At 36.4% G+C, this 24,587-nt stretch overlaps 1 protein-coding gene across 1 annotated transcript in view; it reads left to right on the forward strand.

Annotated features, from left to right (window-relative positions):
* Window positions 1-24,587, forward strand: part of DSG1 (desmoglein 1) — a 37,406-nt gene that overhangs the window by 8,330 nt on the left and 4,489 nt on the right. Inside the window, exons 2-14 of the mRNA XM_062200254.1 lie at window positions 738-773; window positions 1,017-1,148; window positions 3,713-3,868; window positions 4,684-4,828; window positions 10,981-11,147; window positions 13,620-13,754; window positions 14,035-14,220; window positions 17,265-17,524; window positions 19,009-19,148; window positions 20,476-20,524; window positions 20,642-20,874; window positions 22,840-22,973; window positions 23,295-23,367. Coding sequence (XP_062056238.1) covers window positions 738-773; window positions 1,017-1,148; window positions 3,713-3,868; window positions 4,684-4,828; window positions 10,981-11,147; window positions 13,620-13,754; window positions 14,035-14,220; window positions 17,265-17,524; window positions 19,009-19,148; window positions 20,476-20,524; window positions 20,642-20,874; window positions 22,840-22,973; window positions 23,295-23,367 — 1,846 coding nt within the window. The remainder of the gene's footprint in view (window positions 1-737; window positions 774-1,016; window positions 1,149-3,712; window positions 3,869-4,683; window positions 4,829-10,980; window positions 11,148-13,619; window positions 13,755-14,034; window positions 14,221-17,264; window positions 17,525-19,008; window positions 19,149-20,475; window positions 20,525-20,641; window positions 20,875-22,839; window positions 22,974-23,294; window positions 23,368-24,587) is intronic.

Raw genomic sequence — 24,587 nt, forward strand, 5'->3', positions numbered from 1 at the left:
TAGATGAAGGTTGTTTGTGGACACAGTTTGCATAATTGTATTTCTGAAAAAAAATCGATTAGAAACTGAACAGTTCTCAGAGAGGAATAAAAACTAAGGATGTACACCATCTCTAATTGATTCTAAGTGCAATTTAAAAATTAACACATGCAAATTAGATTTCAAATCCACACCTTGCTTCTTAAATATACATTTTATAATATCTTGAACAAATGTATGAGTACATGAAACTTGATATATGAGTGTCTCTGTTTTCAGAAATGCCTGTGGTTTTTAGAGAAAAATAAAGTTAAGTACCTGTTTTGTTTTGTCTTTTTCCCGGCCACAAATCATATGTGAAGGTCAAGGTCAGCTGAAACAAGGCAGATTCTGAGAGATTTGTTTGAATAGGGAGAGTATTTAATGCAGAAGAACAGACTAATGGGAGTAGGGTACTCAGCAGTTTGTCTTGAGTTTCCAATCCTCACCCCATTGTGTTCTGGTTTACAATACCCTGTCCGTGTAATTATGAGTATTTGATTAGGCCAAGAATGAAGAAAAAAAGATCAAAAGAAATACAAAGATGAGTAAAATTAAAAGGGAAAAATTAGACCTAAGAGGCAAATCAGATCCACCTGCTCCCAGACTGAGAAAATAATGACTCACAAGACTATTGTTTGATTTTTTGAAATGATTGAATAATATGAATTTTAAAGCAATCTATTTAAACTTAATTCATGATTATCTTATTTTTGTAGGTGGTGGTGGAAGTTAACTGTGAATTTCGAATCCAGGTAATATATAACAAGTCCACTTTTTTCCAAATCTAAAAATAAAGACAATGTTTTGAAAATAATCACATATTCTTTGAGTAGAGTTAGTGTAATACTAATATTACTAAGTTATCAAAATTACCAATTTTCCCAATAAAATATCCTTTCTTTCTTTCTGACATTGTAATTACCCCTCCTCCAAAACTGCCCATGAAATATTAATTGTGAATAAAAGTAAGTGACACTTTATCCTACCCACTCCAGGTGAGAGATTACAACACTAAAAATGGCACCATCAAGTGGCATTCAATCAGAAGGCAAAAGCGTGAATGGATCAAGTTTGCTGCAGCCTGTCGTGAGGGTGAGGACAACTCGAAGAGAAACCCAATTGCCAAAGTGAGTATGCCTAAGCGTAACATAAAAAGGATTTTCATTGTTTTCCATCATTTGTAATAACTAATTTACAAAGTACAAAAAAGTAATGTATATGAATGAAATTGACATTTTGAGGTTTGATTATTGTTTATAGCCCTTGTCTATACTCTTGAGGAACAGTGGTTTTCCAGCTTACTACTTGTTGAATTCTGTATTTAGTGGAGGGTTAAGCTTGGGATTATAAAGTAAATTGAAAGTATGTCATTATAAAAATTAAAAGAAAAATAAGAAAAGGAGGAGGATGGAGGGAGGGTAGGGTGGAAAGTGTCATTATGCTCTACTGTATATGGCCCACATTGTGGTTAAGCTGCCCCTGGGATGCCAGCATCCCATAGGGGCACTGGTTCACATCCCAGCTGTTCCACTTCCAATCCAGCTCCTTGCTAATGGCCTGGGAAAAGCAATGGAAGATGGCTGAAGTGTTTGGGCCCTTGCCTCCCACGTAGGAGACCTTGATGAAGTTCCTGGCTCCTTGCTTCAACCTGGCCCAGCCCTGACTGTTGAGGACATCTGGGGAGTGAACCAACAGATGGAATCTCTCTCTCTCTCTCTCTCTCTTTGTGTGTGTGTGTGTGTGTCTGTCTCTTCCTCTCCCCCTCTCTGTAACTCCAACTTCCAAATAAATAAATAAGTTTTAAACAAAACTGAATATAAGGGCCGGCACTGTGGCTCACTTGGTTAATCCTCCACCTGCGGCGCTGGCATCCCATACAGGCACCGGGTTCTAGTCCCAATTGCTCCTCTTCCAGTACAGCTCTCTGCTGTGGCCCGGGAAGGTAGTGGAGGATGGCCCAAGTGCTTGGGCCCCTGCACCCGCAAGGGAGACCAGGAAGAAGCACCTGGCTCCTGGCTTCAGATCCGCATAGCTCCTGCCCTAGCGGCCATTTGAGGGGTGAACCAACGGAAGGAAGACCTTTCTCGCTGTCTCTCTCTCTCACTGTCTAACTCTACCTGTCAAATAAAAAAAAAATTGAATGTAATATATGAAATTTGTTCACTTATATAAAGAAAAAAGAATTGTTGCTGTTAAAGTTTTAAAGGAAATTCTCTTAAGTGGTATATGAACATATCTCATGGAGACTTCATGCCATAAAATACAATATGAGGCTGATCCAGTGATCCAGATTACGAAGCTGAAGCTCCCAAATAGGTAAATTAAGAAATTTAGGCTCAGAGTTTTATGCACCAGTGCAGATGCCACTTCAAACATCCCCATCTTGTGTTGGAATGCCTGGATTCAAGTCTCAGTTCCACTTCCAATTCCAGGTTCCTGTTAATGCATACCTGGGAGGCAGTAGATGACAAATATTGGGTACCTGCCACTGAGTTGGGCGATCTGAACTGAGTTTCAGGCTTCTGGCTTAAGCATGGCCCAGACCTAGCTATTGTGGGCATTTGGAAAATGAACCAGCAGATGGAAGATTTCTTCCTATCTCTGTCTCCTTCTCTCTCTTTGCCTTTCAAATAAAAATAAACAAACAAATAAATAAACCTTTAAAAAGAAACAGGAACTCAGTTAAAATTGACTCATCTCACTGGTGAAATTAATATCTACCATCCTGTGGTTCCGTGAAGTCTAAGTGAAAAGGAGAGTGCAAGGACTCCAATGATGACCCTAGCATTCAGCGGATTCAGAGGATCTACTTAAACATGTGCTCTTTCTGCCTCATAACTATTAGAATCAGATTCTTGCTCTTGTACTTGTTTATAAAAACTCACAATGTACCCTTTTTGTAAGCCCTTTCATTTCATTTTCCCTCATCTTTTTTTCTACATACACATACACTCAGGAACATGCCTTCACACATAGATTTGCACACAGATTTATTTACACAGGTACACACAAATATAGTCACAAATTCACATAGATATGCATGGAGACTCTTCAGTAAGATTTTCTTACAGTGAACAGTTTCTTATTTCAAAGAAAGGGCCATGGTTTCCAAAACCATTGATTTGCATGGTCTTCCATTTTTTGCTTATACATCTTCCTCATTTTCAGAGTTAAGAGCTTCTATACACAGTCAGATATTTCTTGTTATCTACATAAATATACTTAAAACTTTCTGCTAAAAAATTGTTTAGAAATTCTTGAATCTAAAGATCAGAGTTAAATAATGACAACTTTAGTAAAGTCCTTTAGAGGACAAGGTATTCCCTATTCTGGATCCAAGGCTAGCACAAAGCATGCAAATAATACAAGATGAAATTATAAATGTTGAATAAAAGAGTGATGACTGCATAGACTTAAATTTCTGAGGGTGGTATTATTTTTCTTGTTTCATAGAGAAATAGAATTTTTGTTACATTGTTAGTTACCATTGAAAATACTAATTATACAATCACCATTGGAAATACTATAATTATTGTACTTACCTAGGAAAATAGTTTCTTATTTTCAACATTTCCCAAGTGACAATAGGTCCAGCACATTCACCAGTTCTCACAAAAAACAGCCGTCACACCCGAAATGCAGAACTCTTTATTTGCTCTCTGTGATGTTTGCAATTATGTTCTTTCTGCAGATTCACTCAGACTGTGCTGCAAACCAGCAAGTAACATACCGCATCTCTGGAGTAGGAATTGATCAGCCACCTTATGGAATCTTCATCATTAATCAAAAAACCGGGGAAATTAATATAACATCCATAGTTGATCGAGAAGTCACCCCTTTTTTCATTGTAAGTGAATTTAGTTCCATCTATATTCAGACGTAAGTTATTCTTGAGAAATCTGAAAACTGAGCTCATCCTTGATTTGATTTCAAGAGTCAATATTAGACATTTTTGTCTCTTAATTCATGAGCATCCATTTCATTTCTGCTGCAGATCTGTGTTCCTGGATCTACTTTTGTTCTTTAATCTTCAATTCCATATCTATATTCCTACTTTGTCTTTCACAGTATTTGCCCACAAACTATCTAAATTAGCAGGTCAGTCTAATAGTTTTCCTTGAGACCAATGTATTTTTATATACTACATATGTAAAATAGTGTATGCATTTAATGTATACTTGAAATATAAATAATAAGAACACAAAACCCATATAACAGCTACCTAGCTCAAGAATGATACATCTCTTGTATGCTCCCAAGAGATCCTCCTTTACCTAATTTTAAAACCCTCCCAACAGTTCCTATTCCTAATTTCAAAAATTGCATTTGTATCACTCTTTTTTTCCTTATATGAATCTCTTTGCTTGGAACACCTCACCAATTCCTAGTCCCACTTACTGAAATTCCCTGAGACCTACTTCAATCTTTACATCCTCTGACAGTCATATTATTTTTGTCCTCCCTCTGTGTAACTTATAACATCACCTTTTCTTAAAGTATATTTTGTGTTTGTATTTGCCATCTCTTATTGATTATAAATGCTACTTGTGCCTAATTTCTAGTAGCAAATAATAACATATTTATTTTAACTTCCCACAGTGCCTAGCAAGCTAGAACTCAATATGTGTTTCAACATCTAATTATTCCTCTTTTCTCTCGTAGATCTACTGCCGGGCTCTAAACTCGCAAGGCCAGGATTTGGAGCAGCCTCTGGAACTCCGAGTCAGGGTTTTGGATATAAATGACAACCCTCCAGTATTTTCAATGACTACATTTCTAGGACAAATAGAAGAAAATTCTAATGCAAGTAAGTAATATAAGTACCTTATCAAGCACTCTTCCAGATACTCAGGAAATTAGAAGTCAAACTATATAAAGGTGTACTTGACAGATGTGAAGATAAGTTACAGAACAGCATGCAGAATAGAAAGTCTTTCTCTCCTTCCTTAAAAAAAAATTATTTATTTTGAAATTCAGAGTTAAAGAGAAAGAGAGAAAGATCTTCCATCCTCTAGTTTACTCCTCGGATGGCCACAACAGCCAGCACTGGGTCAATATGGAGCCAGGAGCCAGGAGCTTCATCTGGGTGTCCCACATTGATGGCAGAAGCCCAAAAACTTGGACATCTCTCGTTGCTTTTCCCAGGCCATTAGCAGGGCACTGGATTGGAAGTTGAGCAGCCAGATACAAACCAGGGCCCACATGAGATGCTGGCATCGAAGGCAGTGGCTTGACCTACTACACTACAGTGCCAGACCCAGAAAGCTTTCTCCTCAGCTACAGGAGCAGATCCAATCTGTTACACACAAGGAGCAACTTTGAACAATGAGGAGGTTTTTCTCATGTAATTCATATCCTACCACTGTAGGAGATTCCCAACAGGAAATTCCCATTGCAGTTTACACAGGGGCAGCAGGGGCACTTGGATAAGAATTTAGCTTCCCAATGAGATTGCTGCACATTCTTACCCACTTCTGCTCATACTGATTTTTTTCAACTTAACTACTTTAAAGTCATTCAATCATAGAAATCACTTCAATACAATCTATTTTGTCATCAAGAGCTTTTGCAAAACAGTATTTTCCCCTTCTTATATATGACCTAATAAATATTGGCATCCATTGAGCATTTGTCCCAGTACCTCCAGCAAATACTACAATCTAGGTGCTCAAGTTCCTTATATAAAATGGCATAGTATTTGCATCCAAATTATACAAATCTCACCATATACTTTACATCATCTCTATATGACTTATAATATGTAATACCACGTGAATCTTCTATAAACAGTTGTTAAACTGTATAGCTTAGAGAATAATGACTATAAATGTATGTACATGTGCAGTAGTTTCAGTCCATAGTTAGGTTAAATTTGGTGATGCAAAACCTGAAAATGGAGAAGGCAGGCCATATAGATTTTGTTGGTTTTTTATTCATCATTGATTTTATGTGTTTTAAGTCATTTTGCATCTAATTTTGTTTGGTCCACTAGGCATATTTAAAGCCAGTTGTCCTAAGTGGTGCTAGGAGAGGATTCCAAAAAAGCCATACCTTCAGAGCCTTTGCCTGAAAGGGCTTTGACAATCCAAAAGTGCAACTGCCTCCTTCAGGATAATTGTAACTGACTGAATTTTAATTGCCAAATGCTCATCCATCTGGAGTGGGATAATACATGAGCTGCTTAGCATATTGCTGAAGATAGTCCTAAATGCATTAAAAACCAAAGGAATGGTCACTACTTTGAAGATAAAATTTCAACTTATCATAATTACTTTTACCCTTTAAGCAGTCAAGTTTCTTGAACATTCCAAAACTCCTTGTATTTTTACTTTTAGTCATTAAAATACCTATACATTAAGCTTTAAAAATATTATTATAAAAATTATCATTGATAAAGGCTTAATATCCAGAATGTATAAGGAGCTCAAGAAATTTAATAAAGCAATACAGGAAATCCAGTTAAGAAATGGGCAAATGATATGAACAGACATTTTTCAAAGGATAAAATACAAATGGCCAACAGACACAGGAAAAAATGCTCAGGATCCCTATCAGGGAAATGCAAATAAAAATCACAACAAAGTATCACCTTACCCCAGTAAGAATGACTCTCATCCAAAAATCCAAAAATAAAAATGCTGGCAAGAATGTGTAGAAAAAGTTACTCTAATACACTGTTGATGGGAATGTAAACTCATACAACCATTACTGAAGACCATAAGGAAATTTCTCAGAAATCTGAAAATAGATTTACCATATGACCCAGCAACTCTACTCTTGATAATTTACCCAAATGAAATGAAATCAGCATATGAAAGAATTATCTGTACCTCTATGTTAATAGCAGCTCAATTCACAATAGCCAAGATATGCAATCAACCCAGATGTCCATCTACTGATGACTGGGAACAGAAGTAATGATATACATGCACAATGGAATACTACTCAGCCATAAAAAGGAATGAAATCCTGTCCGTTGCAGCAAAATGGATGCAACCTGAGACCATTATGTTTAATGGAATAAGCCAGTTCCAAAAAAGACAAATATCATATGTTTTCCCTGATTTTTTTTTATTCAATGAATATAAATTTCCCAAGTACAGCTTATGGATTACAAAGGCTCCCCCCCACCGATAACTTCCCCCCACCCGCAACCCTCCCCTTTCCCACTCGCTCTCTCCTTCCATTCACATCAAGATTCATTTTCAATTCTCTTTATATACAGAAAATCAGTTTAGTATATATAAAGATTTCAAAACTAATATACAGAGTATAAGAAAAAATATAATGGATATGTGAAAAATTAACATTTTGAGATTTCATTACCTATACTCTTGAGGGACAGTGGTTTTTCTACTTACTACTTTTTTTTTAATAGAGGGTTAAGCTTATGATTATAAAAAAAAATTTAAAGTATGTCATTGTGGCTGGTGCCATGGCTCAATAGGCTAATCCTCCTTCTTGCGGCGCCAGCACACCGGGTTCTAGTCCCGGTAGGGGCGCCGGATTCTGTCCCGGTTGCCCCTCTTCCAGTCCAGCTCTCTGCTGTGGCCAGGGAGTGCAGTGGAAGATGGCCCAAGTGTTTGGGCCCTGCATGGGAGACCAGGAGAAGCACCTGGCTCCTGGCTCCGGATCAGCACGGTGCGCCGGCTACAGCGTGCCAGCCGAAGCGGCCATTGGAGGGTGAACCAACGGCAAAAAGGAAGACCTTTCTCTCTGTCTCTCTCTCACTGTCCACTCTGCCTGTCAAAAAAATAAATAAAGTATGTCATTGTAAAAATTAAAAGAAAAATAAGAAAAGAGAGGGTGGGAGTTGAGGAAAGAAGGGAGGGTAGGAAAGGAAGTATCATTGTACTCTTAAAACTATATATAAAATTTTTATAAATAAAAATTTTTTAAATTCCCCACAATAAGGGAAGAAAAGGGGAACAGAAATCCATTCTTTGTTCCCCTTAACATCATTCTTTAGAGGCAAGCATGCTCATCATTTACTTAGGTGCATACATGCTATCATGGCATAAACATAAGAAAATATATCTTAAGATGTAACTGAGGGGCCGACACTGTGGCACAGCAGGTTAAAGCCCTGGCCTGGCTTTCCATACCTGAGAAACTCTCATGGGCTTTTTAGCCAAATCTGAATGCCTTAAGGGCTGATTCTGAGGCCAGAGTGCTGTTTAGGTCATTTGGCATTCTATGAGTCTGCTGTGTATCCCGCTTCCCATGTTCTCTCCTTTTTAATTCTACCAATTATTATTAGCAGACACTGGTCTTATTTATGTGATACCTTTGACACTTAATCCTATCTTTATGATCAATTATGAGCTGAAACTGATCACTTTAGTAAAATAGCATTGGTACATGCCAACTTAATGGGATTTGGAGTCCCATGGCACATTTCTAGCTCTACCGTTAGGGGTAAGTCTGAGTGAGTGTGTGCTGAACTGTACATCTCCTCCCTCTCTTATTCCCATTCTTCTTTTGAACAGGGATCAATTTTCAGTTAAGTTTAAACACTATAATTATGGGCTAAAGAGTTTAACCAATGGTATTAAGTACAACAAGAAAATACTAAAAAGAATAAAATAGTAAACTGTTCCTTGACAGTCAGGACAAGGGCTGATCAAGTCATTGTTTCTCTTGGCGTCAGTTTCACTTCTACAGGTTTCCTTTTAGGTTCTCATAAGTTGTCACAGATCAGGGAGAACATATGATATTTGTCCCTTTGGGACTGGCTTATTTCACTCAGCATGATGTTTTCCAGATTTGAAAAAAAAATGACCTAAATGAAAGATCTCTGTGGGTGAGATCCCAGTGGAAAGAATGGGTCATCAAAGAAGGAGGTACCTTTTTCTGAAGGGAGGAGAGAACTTTCACTTTAACTATGGCCTTGTCTAAATAAGGTCGGAGTTTGTGGTCTCAAGAGGCTTTCATAGCCTTGGCAGCTCATGATAAGAGCCTCGGTGATTACTGACATCATAAATAAGAGTGTCAATTGTTAAATAAACAATGGGAGTCACTGTGCACTTACTCCCCATGTAGGATCTCTGTCCTTAATGTGTTGTACTATGCGAATTAATGGTAAAACTAGTCTTCAAACAGTACTCTATACTTTGTGTGTCTGTGTGGGTGCAAACTGTTGAAATCTTTACTTAGTATTTACTAAGTTGATCTTCTGTATATAAAGATAATTAAAAATGAATCTTAATGAAGAATGGGATGGGAGAGGGAGTAGGAAATGGGATGGTTTGCAGGTGGGAGGGTGGTTATGGGGGGTGGGGGGAAACCACTATAATCTAAAAGTTGTACTTTCAAAATTTATATTTATTAAATAAAAGTTTTTTTTAAAAAGCCCTGGCCTGAAGCACCGGCATCCCATATGGGCTCCAGTTCTAGTCCCAGCTGCTCCTCTTCTGATCCAGCTCTCTGCTATGGCCTGGGATAGCAGCAGAAGATGGCTCAAGTCCTTTGGTCCCTGCACTCATGTGGGAGACCTGGAGGAGGCTCCTGGCTCCTGGCTTCGATCGGTGCAGCTCTGGCCGTTGCAGCCATCTGGGGAGTGAACTATCAATGGAAGACCTCTTTCTCTGTCTTTACCTCTCTCTGTAATTCTATCTTTCAAATAGATAAAATAGATCTTGAGAAAAAAAAAAAAGATGTAACTGAGATCATCTTTTACATACTAATCCACACTGAGTTGTTATTTAAATATATATTTTTAAACAATTACATTTTAGGACTAAATTACATTTAGGACATTTTAGATTTCTTCAGTACATTTAATAATGCATTAGATTTCATTATATGAGTATAACATAATTAGTTAATTGCCTAGTGAAAACATTTTAAAATTACGTGAAAATTAAGATGCAGAGAGAGAGTGAGAGAAGTAGAGCAAGAGACATGGAGATGCCCCAGTATATTTGTGGAAAAACTGTGAAGCAGAGCTGAAGAGTGAAAAAGAATTCTAGCTGATGCATGGACAGACAGTGGAAGCTTTGCATATTCTCCAGTATCCTTCATGAAAACTACTTATAAAGTCAGTAAACAAGATAAGGAACAGGACAATGTGTACAGTTAAAAGCATTTCTTTAAATCTGCTTATTACCTAGCACTTCATTAAGGACCTCCCCAAGCAAAAGAATAATAATATATATTAATTAAACATACATTTTAAAAGATTTATTTATATATGAAAAGGCAGAATTACAGAGAGAAGGAGGGAGGGAGGGAGAGAGAGAGAGCGGTCTTCCATCCACTGGTTCACTCTCCAAGTGGTAACAATGGCCAGGGTTAGGCCAGGTTGAAGCCAGGACCCAAGAGCTTCATCCAGGCCTCCCGCATGGGTACAGGGATCCAAATATTTGAGCCATCTTCCACTGCTTTCCCAGGCACGTTAGCAGGGAGCTGGATTGGAAGTGGAGCAGCAAGGACTCGAATGGGTTCCAGTATGGAATGCCAGCATCACATATGGTAACTCAACTCAAAATACTACAACACCAGCCCCAAATATACAGTATTAAATAGAAATTGTATATATTTTCTCTCAATGCCTATTTGGTTCTCACAGAAACTTAAAGAGGATGAGATCATTAATCATGTCCAATTACATAAAATGTGGAAACTAAGGCTGAGATCACATAGCCGGAAAGTATAAGGTTGCGGAAAGGTTGACCTGGCTTTTATATCATTTTATTTCCCTCTAGCATCCTTTGAAAATTTTTATAAAAAAAGGAATTATGCTAGAATAGGGAAAGAAAGCAAGAATAATACATTTTCTTTATTAAAAAAAAGATGTAGAAACAAGCTAAGACATTAATAAGTAGAAAGAAAGGGAAGCTAGTAAAATGCACATTATGTGGACCAAGTCACTCCAAAATCTGTTTAGAAAATGTATATAGTATACTGTAATAAAAAATATAGATTATCCATTTTCAATCAATTTTCCTTGTTTTCTAGATACACTTGTGATGAGACTCAATGCTACTGATGCAGATGAACCAAACAATTTGAACTCAAAAATAGCCTTCAAGATCATAAGTCAGCAACCTTCTGATTCACCAATGTTTATCATCAACAGATACACGGGAGAAATTCGAACAATGAATAATTTTCTAGACAGAGAGGTAATTCTTTTTCTTTAAATAGGTTTTTAGTATCAAGGGAGCTGATTCTAAAAGCAAAGGTACCGAAGAGAGAAATAGAAAAAGAAAATAGTATTTTAAAATTTTAATTATGTACTCTTTCTTCATCAAGGTAACGGCATAAGACATATAGATTATTCTTTAACTACATTTCAATGACATTTTTAATGTAATTAATTAGAATTTGCCTTAATTTTAGGAAAACTATATCACGGAAGTACACAAATTTGCATAAGGTAAAGACAAGAGTTTCATTTAAAAATTCCACAATGAACTAAATTTAAGAAATATTTATTACATCACTTTCTTTGTGCATCACAATGCATGAGGATAAGAATATTTGCAGAACTATGAAATTTGCTTATCCTTCTTAAACCAGCATATCTCAAGCTCCTTTAAGAACAGAACTGTCTATTGTCTTTCTAAGTAACAAATATTGACAGCCCACCAATTCACCTACTTACAGAAAGAATCCTAGAATCAGAATGATAAATAGAATGAATATGAGGATTTAAATAAAATCCAGGATAATCTTTTAATATACAAATAAGAAAACAACTAGTGTTTGTGAACGAATTACAATCAGCATGCCATGTGGTTCCATGATTTAATTTTTAAATCTACTTTTTCATTTTTTAAAATATCACTTTTAAATAATATAGAGTTTGCCTGTCCATATATTAGGAATATAAGTGATGAAGTATTCTTTTTTTTTTTTTAAGATCTGTTTTATTTATTTGAAAGTCAGAGTTACAGAGAAAGGTAGAGCAGACCCCAAATGGCCTCAATGACCAGGGGTGGGCCAGGCCCAAGCCAGAAACCGGGAGCTTCTTCCAGGTCTCCCATGTGGGTACAGGGTCCCAAGTACTTGGGCCATCTTTTGCTGCTTTCCCAGGCCATCAGTAAGGCTATGGATCAGAAGTGGAACAGCAGGGGCTTAAACTAGCACCCATATGGGATTCCCAGGCTACAACCTGGGGTTTTAACCGCTGCATCACAGTACCAGCCCTGAGGTATTCTTTTTTAACTGATATTTAAACTTCATTTAACTATTATAGTTACATAAAATTATATTGAAGTTTTTCCTGCCAATAATTCCTAGTATGGGACTAAATTAGGTTGTTTTTATACTCTTTAATGATCCAAGGTTATCACTTTCTAGTCTACTTAAACTTTTTTTACTTGTTTATAAATTAACATTAGAAGAGATTGACTACTTAGCACATCCTCATTCAATTCTTTTTAGGTTTCCCAATGTGATTCTTTTATTATCAAAATACTTTTATTGGTAAAGCTCTCTAAGAAAGGGATGTCGGTCAGCACCATGGCTCAATATGCTAATCCTCTGCCTGCAGCTCCGGCACCCCAGGTTCTAGTCCCAGTCGGGGCGCCGGATTCTGCCCTGGTTGCTCCTCTTTCAGCCCAGCTCTCTGCTGTGGCCCAGGAGTGCAGTGGAGGATGGCCCAAGTGCTTGGGCCCTGCACCCCATGGGAGACCAGGAGAAGCACCTGGCTCCTGGCTTCGGATCAGCGCAGTGCGCCGGCTGCAATAGCCATTGTGGGGTGAACCAACGGAAAAAGGAAGATCTTTCTCTCTCACTCTCACTGTCCACACTGCCTGTAAAAAAAAAAAAAGAAAGAAAAAAAAAAAAAGATGTCAGAGGTAAAAGGACTTCGCAGTCATTGAGGGGCATATTTTCACCTGGGGTCCGTGGAGAGCCCTCAGATGTCTCTAACTATTAATCCCTTAAAATTACATCCATAAATTTGAGTGAGTAAGCATTTTAAATAGTCTAGAAAAGGCTCCATACTATTTTCGCACCTAAAAATGTACAATCAAGAATACATACATCATCAATAACTCCGTTGCCGTAGCCTCCACCTCGCGAAAATAAAACCATTGGTTACTCCTGTGTTACTCTTGCACACCCAGGACTGATGATTTAGAGTATGGAATTTTCCTTTCCTGAACCTTTAATAAATCTTAACCTCTCTCCTCTTGAGTATTTTACTCCATTTCATTATTTATAAATTAATCCACCTCTAGACATGTTATGATTCAAAAAGAATAAGAACTTTAAAAAAAGCATATTACTTCTTTTAAATGATGCTGGATGAACATCATTGGGAATGGAAGTAGAAACTTCGCTATTGATCCATGTGAGACTGATGGATTTTCTTTTTTTAACAAGTATGATTGTTTTAGGTTATTTAATTTTTTTAAATTTTTATTATTATAAGGAAAGATTTGATGTATTAGTACATACAATTATAAGAAGATAACCATACTTCCTTCTCTCCTTCTCAATGCCTCCCTCAAACACACTCCTTCAATATTCTGTGCTACCTCTCTCTCTTAGATTTATATCACTGTTGGGCCAACATCTTTACAGAACTTTACATAAAACACAATAAGACCTGTCTGTGTCAACTGTGGTGTTGCTTATGTTTTTAGCAATATGGCCAGTATTCTCTTGCTGTAAGAGGCTCAGACAGAGACGGTGGGGCAGATGGCTTGTCAGCAGAATGTGAATGCAACATTAAAATCCTTGATGTCAATGACAACATTCCATTCATGGAACTGTCTTCAGTAAGTATTCTTGAAAATAATGACTTCATACTCATTACATCCTAAAATATATACTAACAATACTATATAGTCATATACATGTTAAATTTAGTACCATACAATCAAAGTATGCATACTTTTCTCTTATATTGGATTAGACAATAGGGAAAACAATGAAAAGCAAGATTATCAACACATATCTGTTTGAAATAATGAACAACTATAAAGATTCCCGTGTACACCCAGTTTGTCCTTTCACTCACACAGTTGGTGTTAAAGGTTTTTTTACTTCTTGTTTCAGTATTCTGTCAGTGTTGAAGAAAACGTCCTAAACTCAGAACTGCTCCAGATTAGAGTGATTGATTTGGATGAAGAGCACTCAGCTAACTGGGTGGCGGTACCTTTCTTTATCTCTGGAAATGAAGGCAATTGGTTTGACATAGTAATGAATGAAAGAACAAATGTGGGAGTTCTAAGGGTTATTAAGGTATGGCAAATTTCCCTAAGTATTTTTTCTTGGTCTTTTTTATGCTTTTTTTTTTAAGACTTGGGTTATTGATTTGAAAGACAAAGTGACACAGAGAGAAGGGGAGACAGAGAAAGAAAGGATCTTCCATCTGCTGGTTCACCCTCCAAATGGCCACAATGGCTGGGGCTGGTCCAGGCTGAAGCCAGGAACCTGGAAATCCATCTCGGTCTCCTGCATGGGTAGCAGGGACCCAAGGCCTTTGACCATCTTCTGTCGCTTTCCCAGATGCATTGGCAGGGAGCTGAATCAAAAGAAACAGCCAGTGGGCAAACACATTCTGACATGGGTGCCGACATTGAAAGCGGCAGGTTAACCACTGTGCCACAATGCCAGCCCCGATCTTTTTTATTTTATCAGTACACATTGTATACATGCATTGAAATGTCATACTATACCCCATAAATATGTATAATTAATGATAGTAGGACATTTTCATGTGTTAAAAATATGAAAAATAATAGATAATTGAAAAAATAAGCTTAAGATAAAATATTAACATTTTATAAACGAGTCAGAGAAAGAGTAAAATAATTGTTTTACATTTGTATATATCACACAGCTTTTTATGTAGTTTTGCTTATATCATTTCAGAAAAAAAGACACTGAATTGTAAATTGAAATTCTTTTTCATCAGTACAGTATTTCCAAAAGATGAACAAATCACGTACATTGAAAGCATTTTAACAACAATCTTACTTTATTCTTACAACGAAGTATTCTTAATCCTTAAGGTTAATGTTTTAAGACTATTTTTAAAAGCACATTTAACATAGGCTTTAATGATGTGTTCATGTCAATATGGTAAGTCAATTATGCATGAAGAATATTCATCGAGTAAATTAAATGTTGCTTATTCTTCCTTTGTGTTTTTCAAAAATTAAAATCAGATTACTGTAACTGTAGAACTATCATGTTCCCACGTCACTGTGACTCCTGACCTTGGCTTATTAGGAGCACAAATGCGCCCTTGATTTAGTACAAGCTAGTATTTTCGCATGCCTCCTGTATTAAGGATCAGACACATTTACCTGCAGTAGAATTTCATCAAACAGAACAAAATGACTCCTATAGAGCTGTTAATAAAGGTCTTTCCCTGTGCTACAAGACTTGTGGAGTCAGTTTTTAAAACCTGAGATGGCTGTGTATGGATTGTACATGATGCCAGCAAAATATATTCTTCACAGAACAATGTAATCCTTGTTAAAATAATCCTTTCATTCAGAATAGCTGTGGGGAACAGGTTCCTAAGGAATTATGTCCCCATGGGAATGTGCGCCTTTTCCCTCTATGTCAGCATGCCTATAGTTTCCACTTACTGTAAAAGTTATTTATTAGGGCCAGTGCTGTGGTGTAGTGGCTAAAGCCTCCTCCTTCAATACTGGCATCCCATATGGGCACTGGTTCCAGTCCTGGCTGCTCCATTTCTGATCTAGCTCTATGCTATGGCCTGGCAAAGCAGTGGAAGATGGCCCAAGTCTTTGGGCCCCTGCACCCATGTGGGAGACCTGGAAGAAGCTCCTGGCTCCTGGCTTCAGATAGATGCAGTTCTGGCTGTATGGCCATTTGGGGACTGAACCAGCAGATAGAAGATTCTCTCTCTCTCTCTCTCTCGCTCTCGCTCTCGCTCTCTCGCTCTCTCTTTCTCTGCCTCTGTAACTCTTTCAAATAAATAAATCTTTTTTAAAGAAAGTTATTTATTTATCTATTTACCATAGAAGAAGAGAGAGAGAGGCAGGCAGAGAGAACTTCCATCTGCTGATTCACTCCACAAATGCCTAGGAAGCCAGAAACTAGGAAGCCCATGTGGATGACAGGGCCCCAACTACTTGAGCCATCACCTGCTGTCTCCCAGAGTTCACATCAGCAGGAAGCCAGAATCTAGACAGCCACCAAGATTCTAACCAGGCAGTCTGGTATGGAATGAGGGCATCTTAACCACTAGACTAACACCTACCCCAGCCACGCTTTAAACTTCAAACAGATACTTAATTTATTTCTTGCAGCAGCCCTGCAAATTAGGTTAAATCATATCCATGTTGCAGTTAAAAGCATTGAGGCTCAGACAGAATACTTAACCCGCTCACATTCTCATAGCTAGTAAGTGGTACAACAAAAATTCAAACCTGAGTTTCCCTAGCTACAAGGTTTGCATTTTTTCCAACATAGTAGCTAACATTCTGTTGTAGGGAAATTGAGTCCTAATCTACTTCACTGAAAATTATCTGCAAAATCTCCACTGCAAATTATTACTTTAGGAAACCACTCAACCTGTCTTCAATATCCTATCTATAAAATGGGGATGATGATTTTTCTTCCACGCTGAGATCAAATATGAAATATCATCATATATGTAATATATGTAAGATGCTGATATCTCATAATGAAATCATTTCTTGATTATTTCATATTACAAGATAAATTATTTTTAGACTATGTTGAAGAAAATAAAGATTTATTTATGTTATGTATATATTATATTCTATGCCTGATTTATTGTCACATATATATAATATATATATGTATATATATATATACATATATATAAGTAAAATTTCTTCTAAAGAGTTCTATGGATAAAACCAGTGAAATAATTGAACCTCCAATATATTTGGCCCATGTCTTGTCTTAAAAGAGCTTCTTTCTGAGAAACATAAAATGATTGAAGCTAACATAAGTTATCCTTGTACTATAAAATACATGAATTTGACCATTAGAAGCATTTTAAGTTTTTAATTGGTTTAGTGGATAATTAAAGCTCATATGATATTTACACAGTGAGACATTTTCAATTGTCTCAATAATAGATCTAGAACATTTGGATGTTTTCTTACTATGTTTGTACATATTTGCATTGAATTAAAGATCAACTTGTGTGTTCACAAGCATTTATATTTAATTAAAAAAAGAAAGTATGAAGTTTTAAAGTATTCTCAAAGGGCCTCTCTTTCATCTCTCTTTTCATGTTTTCTCTGAGTAAAATGATTTCACTCTGTATTTTCTAGCCCCTAGATTATGAAGACATGAAGAATCTGCAACTTAGCATTGGTGTTAGAAATAAAGCTGAATTTCATCATTCAATTATGTCTCAATATAAACTCACAGCCACTGCAATCTCCGTGACTGTCTTGAATGTAGTTGAAGGCTCCGTATTCCGTCCAGGTTCAAAGACATATGTAGTAACCAGTAACATGAAAGCAAATTCTAAAGTGGGAGAGTTCGTAGCTACTGACCTGGACACAGGCCTAACTTCAACAAGTGTTAGGTATGAATGACATTTTCCAACTCATTTCCTCCACATATTGAACTAAAGTATATATGTATATACTCTTTTTAGAAATTTTAAGTATCTAAATTAAAATACTTTTCCTAATTTTTGAAACAGTCATTTCATTGTAAAAAGTACTATCTACTTAACTTACTTAATTTTGAATACTTGACATAAAATATTAAAAATTTTGTTAAATGTGTAAGATGTTGAACTGTAAAGATGTGAAAAATAGTATGCCTGGAAAAAGGTGGCTCTCCTATGCTTACTGATAATTAGTTGATTGCCACATATTGTGATTATTCTCTTCAAGAAGATGCAACTGATTTTCCTGGTGCAGATTTGCTTAGCTGGAAATCTACTGGATTTAGTTCATTCATTTCAGTTAGTTTCTTAACATTCATCAGAACTTACTATTGGTCAGTAATTTTGGTATGAAAAAATGACATAGCACACTTTTTATGTGCTGCGTGGCCTCATGAGCTGGCAGCCAATAAACAGACCCAGTGGGGCAAGATGACCACGAGTCCCCAGGGAGGCTGCTACACTCCCTGCCCGCATCCCAGCTTCAGTGCTATGTCATTTTTAAATGTGTGCTATGTCATTTTTAAACACTGTGTATCTGCATACTTCTGCTTAATCATGAAAAGGTTGTATGTACATGTGCACAGGATGAAGATCAGGTGAAAGACCTCAGAAATGTGCTTGAAGAGTTTTCTCAGTGCTCTCCTCACACAGTGGCAGTTGCTCTGTTCTTTTACCACACTGGACCACCATCACTAATGAGCATCCTTGTACCCCACAGAAGTGCATTCGCTACAGGCGGCCCCCTCCCCACCCTTACTCCTCTCAAAGCTCTGTTCCTTCAGGTTAGCAAATCGTCCGAGACAGAGTCATCTAACTAGTGTTTGTCTCACAAGTGTGTAAAGAAGAGGGAAAACACAGGAGCCAAAGATGAGGAGAGAAGGAGAATATGACAGAGGCTTCAGGCAAGGACATTTCAAAAGAAGCCTTGCCAAGTCACTTTGCACGTATGGAGCAGGAGAGCAAATAAGCAGGGAGTGCAGACCAAGCTGATGAACATGAAGTAACTCTTTCTTAGAATAGTTCAGAATAGGAATAGTTCAGAATAGGAAAAGCCCAGTAGATCCTAAGATTTGGTATTTCAAGATAGTTCTATAGCTGCTAAGATCAAATTAAAACAAGACTGCAAGCATCAAGGGATTATTCTGACACTCAAGTAGGCATAAAAAGACATTTCACCAGAAATGGCTGCTCAGCAATTTTTTTTAATTTATATTTTTTCTACTTCTAAGTGGCTCAATATAACTGCGACTGCCCTAGTGGGAAAAAAAAATCTCTGATAATTGAAAACTCTATCCAAGGGTTGTAAGTAGTGACTGAAAATAGATATTAAATAACTAAAATGTTTCTTTGTTTGATGGCTGACATTAGTATGTATTGTTTTCTTGCAAATGCAGATATGTAATGGGGAACAATCCAGCCGACCTGCTGTCTATTGATTCAAGAACAGGCATAATCACTTTGAGAAACAGAGTTACCATGGAACAATATGAAATGCTCAGAAGAAGATATCAAGGAACAATTCTATCTATAGATGGTAAGAAGTCAGCTTCTCTCCCTTGTAGAGGAAACTATACTATGTACGCATATGCTTAGATGTCTTATAAAAATAATAAAAGCAACAATAGCATGAACAGAACTGAGCTGAAGGAGCTGACTTAGATATGAGCAGACTGGATCTAAACCTATTCCACAGATACTTTTATTCAATTATTCAGAAAGTATATCTTGAGTCCTGACTAAATGTCAACCATTGGGCCGGGCTGTAGACTTAAATCAATGAACAAAGAATACTAAGCTTGCATTTATTTGCCCGTGCTAACAAAAGTTACCTGAAATTACTCTTATATTTTTACTTAGTAATTCCATTTCCAATCATTTTAGGAAAAATAATAAATAAAAAGGCTAAATGCACAGAAATGTTAATTACAGCACTGATTTTATAATTAAATATTGAACAAAATATCAATAATAGGTAGCTAAGTAAATAAATCATGGTCTACTTCATAAAAATTATGTAGTTATCAGAAACTATGTTAATGAAAAAATAGTAAGATGAAAGAATATTTTTCATAAAATAGAATTTTTAATAAAATAGAATTATTCACATGGCTGTATCAATGTAACTAACAATAAGCAATACTTAAATATTATAGTTAAGAACAAAATGTCATCAAAAATATCAGTAGGGGCCAGCGCCGTGGCTCACTAGGCTAATCCTCTGCCTTGCGGCGCCGGCACACCAGGTTCTAGTCCCGGTCGGGGCGCCGGATTCTGTCCCAGTTGTCCCTCTTCCAGGCCAGCTCTCTGCTGTGGCCAGGGAAGGCAGTGGAGGATGGCCCAAGTGTTTGGGCCCTGCACCCCATGGGAGACCAGGAGAAGCACCTGGCTCCTGCCATCAGATCAGCGCGGTGCGCCGGCTGCAGCGCACCAGCCACGGCGGCCATTGGAGGGTGAACCAATGGCAAAAGGAAGACCTTTCTCTCTGTCTCTCTCTCTCACTGTCCACTCTGCCTGTCAAAAAATAAAATAAAATAAAATATATATATATATATATATATCAGTAGGGTTGTCCCCATGTACTGCTACTATGAGTTTTTTTTTTCTATTTGTATCTTTCTGTAATTCTATAGTTTTAAAATTATATGTAGTGTCTTCTGTTTATAATATAAAGAAGTAATGCAGTAAATAGCAGTACTACTAGTAATTAGATTAATTAATATGGTAATAAATAGATTCAAAATTGAGTCACAGACAAGGGATATTGAAATAACTATTGATGAATAAAGAAAATAATTACGTATTGTCCAAAAATTATTACCCTAAATGGATAATTTTTTTTTCCATTTTCAAATTTGTTACAGATTCACTTCAAAGAACTTGCACTGGTACAGTTATTATCAACCTTGAAGGGTCTGGCTGGGTATCTGGAACTGAAACTAATACAGGTAGCAATTCAGGAGGTGAAGGCGAAACAGGTGGAGGTGGAGAAACAGGTACAAATGCAGGTACTGACACAAGTGGTACCAGTACCAATACTGATACCAATACCAATACCAATACCAATACCAATGAAAATAATGAAAGTGGTACCAGTAGTGGCACAAATGAGAATTCTTCCACTAATGAAAACACTAACACCAACACAAATGCCGGTGACGGTGAAACAAGCGGATATGGTGATCGGCAACCACTCTCAGATAATGTACACTTTGGTCCTGCTGGCATCGGATTACTCATCATGGGCTTCTTGGTGCTGGGATGTAAGTACTTTATCCTATCTGTATGTGCTCCCTATCCAAAATGATCAAAAAGGAAATATGTTTTCTGAGTCTTTCATCAAATATGTTTTACAAATTCATATTTTGTGCAATTATCAAGAAATGTCTATTTCATGCTAGGTATATAAGACTTAAAAACAAACATGCATTTTTAGTAAAGCTCAATATAATGAAAGGGGCCATAACAAACAAGCTCAAGTTGTTATCCGAAGGACAAGGGTAATCAGAAATAATTTGTTGAAACATTCAGAAAGGGCTACACTGAGAAAGCAAACTGAGTTGGGGTTCAACAAATGAATAGAAGTTAGCCTGACAGACAAAATAAAGGGAAAGCAATAGAAAGAGAAAAAAGAGTCTACATGTAAGATTTTCTAAGAATAAAAGTACAAGGGACTAAAATAAAGAACTCCAATATGGAAGAAAAGAAGATACTTGTGATAGGGTGGTTAAGAGTTGGAGACTAGCAGAGGCTGTACCTTGAAGGGATTTTATGTGATACTAAATGCATAGCTTGATAAAAGAAGACTCAAAGAGACCTAAGGTTCAACTTTAGTTTCTAAACTTAATTGCTTGAGTTTTTCACAGTTTACCTAGTCTTTCAGGGCATTGCTTTTGTCAACTGTGAAATAACAAAATTTAATTAACATTATTGCTCTAACGAAAAAATATACCACACATGAAGCATTTAGCACATTTTATGTAGCACTAGTAAGGTTCTAGCCATGTGGGTAGAATCCAATGAATTCTCCAAGTGGTTTTTAGCATTGCCTTGGATGATGCTATAAAATTAAGGTGGAAATGAGCCACATGCTATAATCTGTAAGGAAGAACAGGAGCTCTAAAGTGAGCAAGTTGAAATCTGTACATTAAAATTAAATTGATGCAAATACTGCCATTCTCAAGTGTGAAATCATAAAATTTTAGTGTCAGAAGATACCTCAGATAACTAACACATAGACACACAATGTGAAGTCAGAGCACATACATATAAAATATTTTTTCTAATTTCATTTCTCTTAATACATGAACAGCCATAAATAGACATTTTTCACTAAATTTACTTGTAAACTGGAGTTTCTTTCATTTTTAAAGAATTTCTTTTATTAGCCATACAAGGCATATAATATTATTAGCCTTGTATGGCTAATAAAAGTTTTTAAAGCTTTTTTAGGACTTAGAGAAATGCTTCTAGATGGAAAGAGTTCAGTTAATCTAGCAGATTTTCCAAAAAGCAAAACACATAGGATTCTTTTCTTCTTTTATCCTCCTCTTCCTTCTGTTTTCTTCCTTCTTTCCTCATATTTTCATCTGCACATCCTTTCTTTCATTCATGCATTCATTCAAAATCAGAGATCAAGATTATATTCTATGCAAAGCTGGTAATAAACAGGTGGATGAAAAAACTCTAATTGATTAACAGCAAAAGACATGGTTAAGCAGTGATGTTCTGTATTCGTGCAAGAGTCATTTAAAGAAAATGTAAAGATATCTGTGTAGGAGAAAATAACAGTCTTAATGAGAATAATTGCTGGAAGCATGAAAAATATTTTACTGTATAAAGACAAATACATGTGAAAGGAGAAAAATCAATAAGGTGTGAAGGAGAATACACAGAGAGAAACATTTCATGCAGGCTCTCCAGTTTCCCCTCTCTCCCTTAATATTTTCCTGAGTAATGACAAGGGAAAGTTGCCTGTTATAACATTATAATACTATTTGTAATTTTAATACTATAAACAAAGGCAAGCTGATTAGAGTCTAGTATACTGAGGCTTTTCTAAGATACTGACATCTATTCAACTTGTTTTCTTGAACTTTCATAATAATGTTGGAATCACATGGATTTATAGGAGGAATTCAAATTTAACCATTTTTAAAAGCAGATTTTTTTGCTTTACTATGAACCCACTGGTCAACTCCAGTATTCCTCTCTCTCTCTACCTTCAGTGGTTCCATTTTTGTTGCTCTGTTGTGACTGTGGAGGTGCCTCTGGTGGTGGAGCTGGCTTTGAGCCTGTTCCGGAATGTTCAGATGGAGCGATTCATTCATGGGCAGTTGAAGGACCCCAGCCTGAACCCACTGTAAGTTCTCCCTGGAAGAACTGATCTTTGGTTATCACCTAAACTCAGTCTACACATACAGAGATGCTGGCAATACTCACCCACTATCTATGCTATTCTTTAAGATAGCTAATGGGGAAAATGAGGAGGAACCAACAGTATATCACAGTTATATGGGAATACCAAAGAAGACATTCAAATGAGGTCCAGGTTTTAAACAGATTTCAAACATTTCTTCAATGGTATTTTTAGAAAATCTACAGTGATTTGAATATAAAATACATGTATAACTATATAAAGAAAAAACCCATTACAAATGAGAAAATGTTGCCTGTCTTTTAGGGTTTGGCCACTATCTGTGTACCACAAATGCCACCTGATAATGCAAATATAATAGAATGCATTGACAATTCAGGTAAGAAAAAAAAAGTTCAACAGTTCAAATGACTAAGAGGGAACTCTGTTCTCTCCTTTAGCATGCCTTACTATTTATTCATGATCTTGTATACCTTTCAAAGTGTTTATATCATTTGTTTTATAGTTACTAATTTATAAATCAAATGATAAGAGAAAACATACAATAATCATTTTTCTTATACTCTATGGTTTTTTTGAATCTTTCTCAACCATCAGAGAGTATTTAGAAAATGATACAATTAGGATCTCTATAAATATTAGTACTGAAGTGTACTCCTGAGCCAAGTGGGGGTGAGATTTTTTATCTCATAGAGCAAACATCATTTGCCACCCCCCAAATATATATGTGTGTATATACATACACATATACATATAGCATATATACACACATACATACATGTATACATATAACACACATATATACCAATTAAAGCACACTGGATTAAAATAGATTTGTACTCATTTCCTGAGGCTAGACTCTTCCTTCATGATTTGTTTAATAATTCAAAATTCTTCTACCTTTAGCTGTTTATAATGACAGAAAAAACACTACATCCCTTTTCAGCATCAACATAAAGGTTGGCCTAAATAAGCTTTATCCAATTTCTTAAATCAAAGGTAAATAAATGAAACACTATCAAAATTCATCAAAGCTCTCAGCTGAGGTTGTGTGTGTGTGATGGGATTTCTCCTTGCACACCTCTGTATATATTCAACTCGTCTTAACATGGGAGTCTAGAGCAGGTCACAGGTAGAAATCAGGGAACAATCTGAACTTCATAACACACACATAATCTCAACTCTAAAGAACTTCTCAACTTTTGAAAATAGTTGTTATCTTACCTTTTTTGAGGTAAATGTTATTCTCTTTCTCTAGGTCTTTTTCAAACTAGTAATCATAACTTCCTAATTTGAATGCTCTAAAAGTGTAACAGGCATTAAAACATGCATTAAAACACAAGACAATGCCTTATTCAAGAATCTCCATATGCTTGTCCTTAAGTCTATTTCTTTTCCTGATGCATTCATTTTTATTAATGACACTAATATCCCCTCACTTCAAAAACGGAAATTCATTGTTGACTCTTCCCTTTCCTTTTTGGCACCCAGTCAGTTCTCATGACTGCTGTCATCATCAGATCCACCCACATATATTTATATACTTATATTTTTAAAGATTTATTTATGTATTTGAGAGGCAGAATTTCAGACAGAGAG

This window comes from Lepus europaeus, chromosome 9 (assembly GCF_033115175.1).
Source record: "Lepus europaeus isolate LE1 chromosome 9, mLepTim1.pri, whole genome shotgun sequence".
Taxonomy (NCBI): domain Eukaryota; kingdom Metazoa; phylum Chordata; class Mammalia; order Lagomorpha; family Leporidae; genus Lepus; species Lepus europaeus.